The sequence below is a fragment of the Orcinus orca genome, chromosome X, assembly GCF_937001465.1.
Source record: "Orcinus orca chromosome X, mOrcOrc1.1, whole genome shotgun sequence".
Taxonomy (NCBI): Eukaryota; Metazoa; Chordata; class Mammalia; order Artiodactyla; family Delphinidae; genus Orcinus; species Orcinus orca.
In genome coordinates this window covers 12332627-12342027 of record NC_064580.1, presented here as the reverse complement: position 1 = coordinate 12342027, position 9401 = coordinate 12332627, and the positions used below count along the sequence as shown (strand labels likewise).

Below are 9401 nucleotides of genomic sequence, written 5' to 3'. Positions count from 1 at the left end.
GAGGCAGCATTTTCCTGAAAAAGTTTGGTCCTCAACTCACTATAGGCTAGTCACGATGGTCAGATGGTAAGCATTTTCCTTTTGTGTGTGTGTGCGCACGCATGTGTGTGCACGCACACGCGTGTGTTTAAGCTGTCTTTTCAGTACCAGAATTAGCCAAAACCAAACCAAACCAAACTGAACCAAAAGACAAATAGCCCTCAAGTACTTGACTTTGCATATCATGTCTATTTAATGCATCATCGGAAAGAGCAGTGCGAAAGACTGTGAAGGGAATTATGCTCACGTGATTCTGCAACACCGTAATTTTGTGCAAACATTTTCCTTCATTGCCCGGATAGCTTATCTTTTTTCATGTAGGTGCCAGGAAACCCGCCCCCATGATCCTCCCTCCCCCCTCCCCCAGTCTTCTCCTCTGTCAAAGTGATGTAAAGACAATTTCACTGTGTATTTACAAGCACAACAGTTAGGCAAGAAGGTCCCAGGGTCTGAAGAGCACGTCTATTTCTTGTGGACATCTTCATGCCGAATGATCTTGTATGTGATCCAGTAAAAGACGTTGAAAATGAGGAAGGCCAATGGGAAGGCAGCTCGAGAAATCGTGTCAATCCTTTTTGCCCGGTCTACAAACTTCTTCTTGATGGCATCTGCATCTTTGGGGGGCTGTGGGAGCTGGCTGGCAGGTGTGGCCTTGACAGCCGTTCCATCCTTCACTTGAAGGCAGTGACCCATCCCGTAACCACTGAAATTAAAACGACTTTCACGAGTAACATCTTCTTCCTGGAAGAATAAAGACAGGGAAAGCACAGATAGGTTGTCAGTCAAATCAGATGGAAGGTGCTTAAAATTCTTCAGAAGTAAAAGGATAAATCACAGCTAACTGGTAGTGTGGAAGGCTTTCGGAATGGGGAGTTGTCTTTCAGGTTCAACTCAATTATTCATGGAACAGATACAGTTCATTAACTTTTCTGGCTGAGAAATTAAGTGTAAGAATAATGACTCCGTGGTCATTTTAATTAATTAACAAACAGAAATACCTACACTATACTCAGCACTGACTGACGTTCCCAAATTCTAGTTTATTGATCCACAGCTTTGAATAGACTGTTTTAAAGCTAAATCTCCAAATCCCAGTATTACACTAAGAAGAGGACTATTCATTCATTCACTCACTCATTCATTCATTCACCCATTCTTCCATTCAACAAAGCATTTACTGAATCTCTGCCCTGTACCTGGCCCTGAGCCAGGAACTTCTGGTATTGTGGCTCATTCATAGCCCAGTTCCTTCCATTAACATTGGCTTTAATGTTTGTGTTAGATCTAAGATTAACCCCTTAAATGTATAACTTTTCCTCTCCAGCCCTCTAGTTCATCTCAGTTATATAGCAGACATTAAATATTCAGTGTTTGGAGTTGAATATTTCTACCATGGTTAGTTTTTCTAGTGTCAACTTTTTACGTTGATTCTTTGGCTATTCATATCTACCATATGAACATACGTCGTTTTAGCTGATGTCAGTGGTTTTTTTGTGTTATTTCTACATGAATTAGATAAAAAACTGAAAAGCTGTAACCTTATGGTAAAGAGCAAATACGCTACATAGAGACAAATGTATGGAATTTGGGTGCGTGGTTGGGTTGAAAAGATGGGATTGAAATGACCTGCTTAATAAAAATCTAGTTCTAAATAGCCATCGATTGAATCATCATCTTCTGCAGCTAGATTACAGTTTTCTACAATACTGTGCCACCCCTTTGAAACACGAAAGACACTGCACTCTTTATCTTGCTAGAGAAGAATATTATATTAATTAATTTGGTTATATTTTTCCAAAAGACAGTAAAATTTGGTATTAATTTTATTTCATCAATGTTTATTGCATGTCAGTTGTGCCTTCACACATATAAAAGATATACTGAATGAAGGACTTTTAAAAATTTTATTGGAGTATAGTTGGTTTACAATATTGTGTTAGTTTCAGGTGTACAGCAAAGTGATTCAGTTATATGTATATTATCTATATATCTATATTCTTTTTCAGATTCTTTTCCCTTATAGGTTATTACAAGATATTGAATAGAGTTTCCTGTGCTCTACAGTAGGTCCTTGTTGGTTCTCTATCTTATATGTAGTACTGTGTGTATCTGTTAATCCCATCCTCCTAATTCAACCCCCCCACCCGCCACGTTTCCCCTTTGGTGACCGTAAGTTTGTTTTTGAAATCTGTGAGTCTGTTTCTGTTTTATAAATAAGTTCATTTGTATCATTTGAATGAAGGACTTTTAACGTAATATTAATGTGAGATAACCCAACTGTAATCCAAATGGTACAGCAAGGACAAATTTAGGTCAGGAAAATCAGGCCAAAGCTCTTCTAATAAAATAACTGTAAAACTACTCCTTTATAAAACCATCTTCCCAGTACTTTTATGTATATGAGATTGTCCTGCACAAGTTGGTTCAGGATACTCTGTCTCATTTGTTAACAAAATGTAATAAGGATTTTTCATTCAACAATTAACTGTTGAGTGTTGAGTCTATGGCGAGCATTTTGCTAGATGCTGGGAGACAGTGGATGAAGTTGGACAAGAGCCCTACCTGCATGGAGCTTTCAGAACCCAGTGGAAGTGGCCAACCTAAAGGCATTCTCATATAGGGAAGCTGGCTAAGAAAACCCAGGCAGACATTAGAATACTTCCATGTACTCAGCTCTGTAAGCTCTGTAATGAAGACTTCAGCTGGACTCAGATTCAAAGAGTAAATCTGGTTTCTTTGTCTAAAATGGGAATGATATATTTTATGGGTGCAAAACTTTCAAATACGTGAAATATTTTAAAATGTGGACTAAACAGATATATTAATCATTACAGCATCGTTGGAAGACTTATTAGCAAGAATGTTGGAAGACTTATTAGCAAGAATGGAAGCACACAGGTCACTAGGAGGAGGGGACTTGTTAGTCACATGGGTTATAAGCAGTCTTATTCTTCCTGCCTATTACTAACTGGTAATTAGATCTTAACCAGTGTGTGAGAGAAGTAGAAACGGTGTGATTTGGTTTAGTTAGAAGATCCAGACTAGGAATTTGGCTGTTTGGGTTCTAGCCTGGCTCCACAGGTTATAAGCTGTGCTGATCTGAGGCAAGATATTTATTCTTTCAAGGGCTCGGAGACCTCATGCCAAACTGTTGAGTCTGGACTAGGTCTGTGGGTCTCAGCTTTGGCTGCTAGGGAAGCTGTACAAGTATATGTATGCTTGCCTCTCCTCCCAGCCTCTTCCAGATCAACAGAATCAGAATCTCTGGGAATGAGAGCTGAGAATCCATATTTTTTTAAAAATCCAGTGACTCTAATGCAAAAGGTTGGAAACCAGTGGCCTAGATCAGCTCTAATGTCCAGCTCTAACCTAGTCTATGTTATTAAGTCTAATATAACTTTTCAAGTGGAAACAATCCCTCAAAATACATTTCCCCTTATCTGCCTAAATTTACTGTGCTGTTTTTCCTTTCCATATCTGTAGAATCTTACAAATTGCTGTTCTCACCTCTATAAACACTTAGAAAGTCATGAATAAGTGTATAGTTCACTGCCTGAGTGAGGTAAGATTCTTTTAAATTTCCTGGGTCCCTGAAGAAATAGAAAGAGTAGTTGGCTAGTAACCTGTTTTTAGCACATGAAACAAAAGGAAACCTAAATACACACATCCATGTTTCTTTTCAGACTGACTCATTCATTTAATTTCTGTGGTCTTTCTTCACATACTGTGAATGGACAGCTGAAGAGATTAACTCATTCATTAACTAGCAGAAGCAGAAGAGAATACCAGGTTAGGTTACTATTATGTCGTACATTGCCGTGCAAACTGTGGGCGCTTAATAAACGTTTGTTGAATAATGAACAAAGGGAATTTTAAGAGAGTTTCTCTCTGCTTGAAAATACTTTCACCATTCATTCAACAGTATTTCAAATTATGCTTCTGAGCATAGTTACAACTAATTAAATCAATTCTTTAAAATTCTCTACCACAAAAATAAATCTGTCACAGGTAGAATTTATCCATTTAATTTTTCATGTGCAGGAGATATGAATGCTAGTTTAAGGGTCTTCTTATTTACCATTATGATTCATTCAATGCATTTTAAATATAGAACCTTAAATTACCCACGTCAAAGGGTATGGTCTTGATTCAGAAAACATAATTGCAACCAATTTGAATTTTTGTGTTATAATGAATGACTAATTGCCTTTGTAGCAGGTTCAGAATAAAAACGTTATGGTAATGTGGCAAGATTCCTACATGAGGGCAAAGTGGAGATGAGCTTGAGTCATGGATAAACTGAAGCTAAAATAAAGAACAATCTGTAGGCACAGATTAGTTGAATGTATTCACAGGGACAGTCGGTGTAATCCTCTCAGTGAGGAAAGAATTGCAGGCATATATTCTCCATTTCTTCTAATTAGCCAGAAAACCAATTACTTAATTATTGCTACTGACCTGCCACCTTCAGTATCTTTGAGCAGTAAATACTTCTAGCTCACTCTGTTTTGTTTTTCACTGATTAAATTCCCACAGAAAATGAATCATCCAGTTGAAGTTTCAGTACATGCAATTTCTATATCCCACTTTGATAAAATCTCCTTAAACCCTATCTGCTGTAAGTAGGAAGCACTGCCATGGTGCTATGCAATTCATTGGACACTTATCATCTTATTTTATCTTATCCATCAGTTTTACTTACTGTAAAATTCACCCATTCCTGTGTTTGGAATAACTCTTGTCTGGATGTGAAACTGAACCTAAAGCTCACCAGAATTGCATCGTACTGAATTGTTTAAGCAAATAATTTCAATATAATTAAAGAGTATAGGATTTATACAATGAAAGATTTCAGTGGGACCCATATTTCCAATTTTTCTTTTATGTCCTAGAAAGGAGGAAATAAAAGGACTCCTATAAACGGGGGTAGGGGAAAACTCTTTCCATCCCATTTCTCACCCAGATTCTTTGATTGAATCTTTGCCCTTCTACTGGCATAGGAAATGGCCCAGTTGGAACTGAAGTTTGCAGTGAGCTTCAGTCAATGCAAGGACATTATGGAGTCTCCAGGCCTCCTTAGGAAACAGTGTGAGTCCAAACACAAGTAGGTTTTTACCAAAAAAGTCCCCTGAGCAAATGAAGGCTGGGTGATGCTTAATGGTAGCCCTGCTTGGGCTTCCTAGCCTTGGGGAGGAGGGATGGCCTTGAGAAATTCTCAATTCTTTTTTTTTTTTTTGCGGTACGCGGGCCTCTCACTGTTGTGGCCTCTCCCGTTGCGGAACACAGGCTCCAGACGCACAGACTCAGCGGCCATGGCTCACGGGCCTAGCCGCTACACGGCATGTGGGATCTTCCCGGACCGGGGCAAGAACCCGTGTCCCCTGCATCGGCAGGCGGACTCTCAACCACTGCGCCACCAGGGAAGCCCTGAAATTCTCAATTCTTATGGCCTCAGTTTTCTCCTCTGTATCATGGGGGCTTGGGAGTAGATATGAATAATAAATAGATATCATGTATTGATTATAATTATATACCATGCTCTTAAAACCACAGTCAGTCCTATCACCAAACCATCCCTACAAATCACATGGTTTCAGAGGAAATTGAGACAGAGAGAAGTTATGTGGCTTCCTGAAGTTATATTGCTAATAAATGTTGAAGCTGAAATTCAAATCAGGTCTGTCAGATCTCCAAACTGTCTGATTCCAAAGACTCTGGAAGTCTTTGGTTTTTATGAATTTGTCCCTAGCAAGCCCCAAATGGCTTCCATTCAAGATTATGGAAGAAGAATCCCACTGAAATTTGTAGAACAACAGATCTGAAATAAAGCAAACCAAATATAACCCCTTGTTGCTTAATGGCATGTGGTGAAATAAATTAAAACTGTCACAGTGTCATTTTGGGGAAGACGGTGAATAGCATTTTTTCCAAAAGAAAAGCAAATCAGTGGATCATCTCTTTTTCAGTGCAGGATATCATTATGATTGATTTTTGAAGAAGAATGAACTGCTGGTGTTCATTTCTTGAGTGCTTGTCATTTATGTATTCATAATTCCAACAAATGATTCCTTGAGCACCTATTATGTGCCAGGTGTGTGGTGAGGGTACAGCAGTGAACAAGGAGATGAAGTCTCTTCTTTTTTGGAGTTTACATTTTAGTGGGGAAAACAGTAAGAAGTAGAGTAATTATGTGACACACACACAACTACATATTTATACATATACACAGATAAGACACCCCACACATTTGCACATACACAAACACACACACACAGATAATGATGGAGGCTTTGAAGGAAAACAATCAAGGTAAGACCCTTAAGAGAGATGAGTGACAGAGAAGTGGATGTTTTAGATTGAGTGGTCAGAAAAGTCCCAAGGACATGCCAGGCACTGTGCCATTTGGCAGGAATCCAGTGGCGAGCAAGACAGATCAGACTCTTGCCTTCACGTGGTTCCCAACCTTGAGGTGAAGACAAACATTCATGGAAGCATCACATGAGCACGGAATTACTAGCTATGATAAGGGCTCTGAAGGGAAATTATAGGGTGTTAGGAGAACGTATTAACGGGGGTCCCGGTCTAATCTGGCTGATAGGAGAAGCTTTTCCCTGGGGAAGTGATGTTTCGTTAGAGATCTGAAAAATGAGAGGCATTAAAGAGGGCACAGCAGAGTTGGGAGATGTCTGAGATAGGAAGGTTTGCTGCAATTGAGAGATGGTAGGATGGCTCGTGGAATGCAGAAGGAAAGTGGGGTGAGACACAGTTTCAGAAAAGACCAGGGGCTGGATCACATAGGACCCTGCAAACCGTGCTGTCGGTTTGGAGCTTTATCTTAAGAACCAAGGGAAGGAAAAGATGAATAAGAACCTTGGGTTTGGGGGGGTCATACAGAATTCTGGTCATAGAACCAGAATTATATGAGAGAGATTCTTGAGATATGTACAAAGGTTTATTGGAGCTCAGGTGGGCCTGAAGCCTTTAGAGTTGGTGAGGGTATGGACGGTAATGCTGCTGAGATATACAAGGCAACATGCAAATCATCTATGATCCCCCTAACCTGAAAAAGACTCTGTAGCTACTTATTGGTGTTTAGAACTCATTTCCAACTTTCTTTTTTTATTATTATTTAAAATTTTTGCTTCCCAGTCATGTTAAAGAATAGGTAGACAGGGACTCTGGATTATGATAGCTGATTTCCACTAATGTCTTTACTCACCAAAGGATAAGCTCCTAGGAGTGTGCCCATCTCATCTCTGTAGTCCTCTTCCCTGGCACAATGCTGGGCCTATGAGTTATTCAAAACCCGTGCTTGGCAAGATCCTCTTGATTCTGAGAAAAGTCTCAGAAAGGACATGCTTCCTGGGGAAAGGGAGGGGACAGCGATTGTCTCCCAGCTGATTTCCCTTTCTTTGACACTTGCAGCCCTTTCTGCGGCCTCTGGATCAGTCTTGCCCGAAGAACTTCCATTCTATCCCTTTCACTGCAGACTCACTAGCCTTGGCATTGTAGAGGAGCAGAGGAAACACTGGGATAGAATCTAAAAGGCTCAGATTGAATTCCCTCAGTCCCTCAACATTTTTGCTCTTCTATTTCCTCTTTAAAATGAAGAGATTAGCCATTTGGCCATTTTCTTAGTTTGAGTATAGGACTATAATGCTGGCTAGTGTATTGCCTTGATACTAATCTCTAGCTGGTTGATATGTTTAAGACATTCTTCCCAACTGCAGACTAGACAGTATGCAAGTAAGGATCTTAAAGCCTTCTTCCTCCTGCTGCTCTCATGCCTTTGCTAGGGTTGGCCTTGTGGGCATGCATACTGTGCCCTCACTCGCCCCATTGCTTAGAAGGGTACTATACTTGGTTTAACGCTTTGCTGTAGCCATCTTGAAATTCATAATGATTTTTGAACAAGCACCCCACGTTTTCATTTTGCACTGGGTCCCACAGATTTTGAAGCCAGCCCTGCTTTCTGCTCCAGTGGAACTAAAGGAATGCCATTGGCCCATTGCTTTCATTCCTGGCTTAATACTTTTCAAGAGTTTCTCATCTCCTTAATGACCACTCCTAAGCTCCTTTGTGACATTCAAGGACCCCCTATGTCCTGTCTTATACCTGCTTCTCTCATGGGGTTTCATGGTCTTTCGCTTTATTCTTTGCATAGAATACTCCTCACCTCTCTTCACTTGGCGAGCTCCTGCATGTCCTTCAAAGCTCTACTCATTCCATTCAGGGTGCCTTTTCTCTACCCCTGAGCCTGGGCCTTGGGTTTCTCCTCAGCTCCTGTAGCACTGGGTCGCATGCCTCCATAATGGAACCTGCTGTCATCATAGTTTACATGTCGGCCTCTTTCATGTGACCTTCAAGTGGAAGGACCCACTTTTGCATATCTTGATCGCCCCAGTACCTAGAACAATATTTGGCTAAAGCTGCCTGTGTTGAATATTATATATAAGGTAAATGCTTCTTAAATGAATGTTGGAAAAAAGTCTTCCGTGATATGAAAAATGATTTCCTAGCTTATTTATTTTATGGTTTATTTTTGCATATCGAATTTATATAAAGTTAGGGCAAACCTAAGCTCAGCAGTGCCACTCAAGAACTGAGGTATTTATGGTCTATATTTGAAACACTGTCCATTTTGTTTGGCCCAGTGTTAAGCTAGTGAGCAGCCCAGAGAGTGTGAAAATATGTAAAATTAGATCCCTCTTATTAACAATCTTAGCAAAAAGTACATGCTTCTTTGCAAAAAAAATAAATAGAAGAGACAAAGACTCCAGAATACAGAGAAATAGTTTTCCATTTATGCATCTATTTGCAAATCAAAATAATAAAGCCAGTATGTATTATATACTTGCAAGTATTTCACCAAATAAATGAGACCTTATCAGTTATTACCCATAGCAAAGACTAAGGAGTATTTGCATAATATTAAGGGTATTTGAATTCATATGCCATCCATTTGGGTTTGGTGAAGAGAGTAAAATTCCTATAAATCTACGGTCATCACCAAATATCAGTTTTAAGTCTTGAAATTTTAATTATTGGAACATTTTTCTTCACAAATCTCTTAAAACACATGAATACCTGCACTATGGTGCTGTGCACAATGTACACAAAAGCTCTTTCACGAAATCTCTTTCATTGCCTCAATCACACATGTTAATTTTACAAGCCTCTCTGTGTATATAAAAAGAAAAAAGCGGGCTTCCCTGGTGGCGCAGTGGTTGAGAGTCCGCCTGCCGATGCAGGGGACACGGGTTCGTGCCCCGGTTCAGGAAGATCCCACATGCCGCAGAGCGGCTGGGCCCGTGAGCCATGGCCACTGAGCCTGCGCGTCCGGAGCCTGTGCTCCGCAACGG

At 40.0% G+C, this 9401-nt stretch overlaps 1 protein-coding gene across 1 annotated transcript in view; it reads right to left on the bottom strand.

The window, feature by feature from the left end:
* Positions 1-385: 385 nt before the first annotated feature.
* The window catches only part of GLRA2 (glycine receptor alpha 2), a 199333-nt gene continuing 190317 nt past the window's right edge, over positions 386-9401 (bottom strand). Inside the window, exon 9 of the mRNA XM_049704454.1 lies at positions 386-780. Coding sequence (XP_049560411.1) covers positions 502-780 — 279 coding nt within the window. The 3' untranslated portion in view covers positions 386-501. The remainder of the gene's footprint in view (positions 781-9401) is intronic.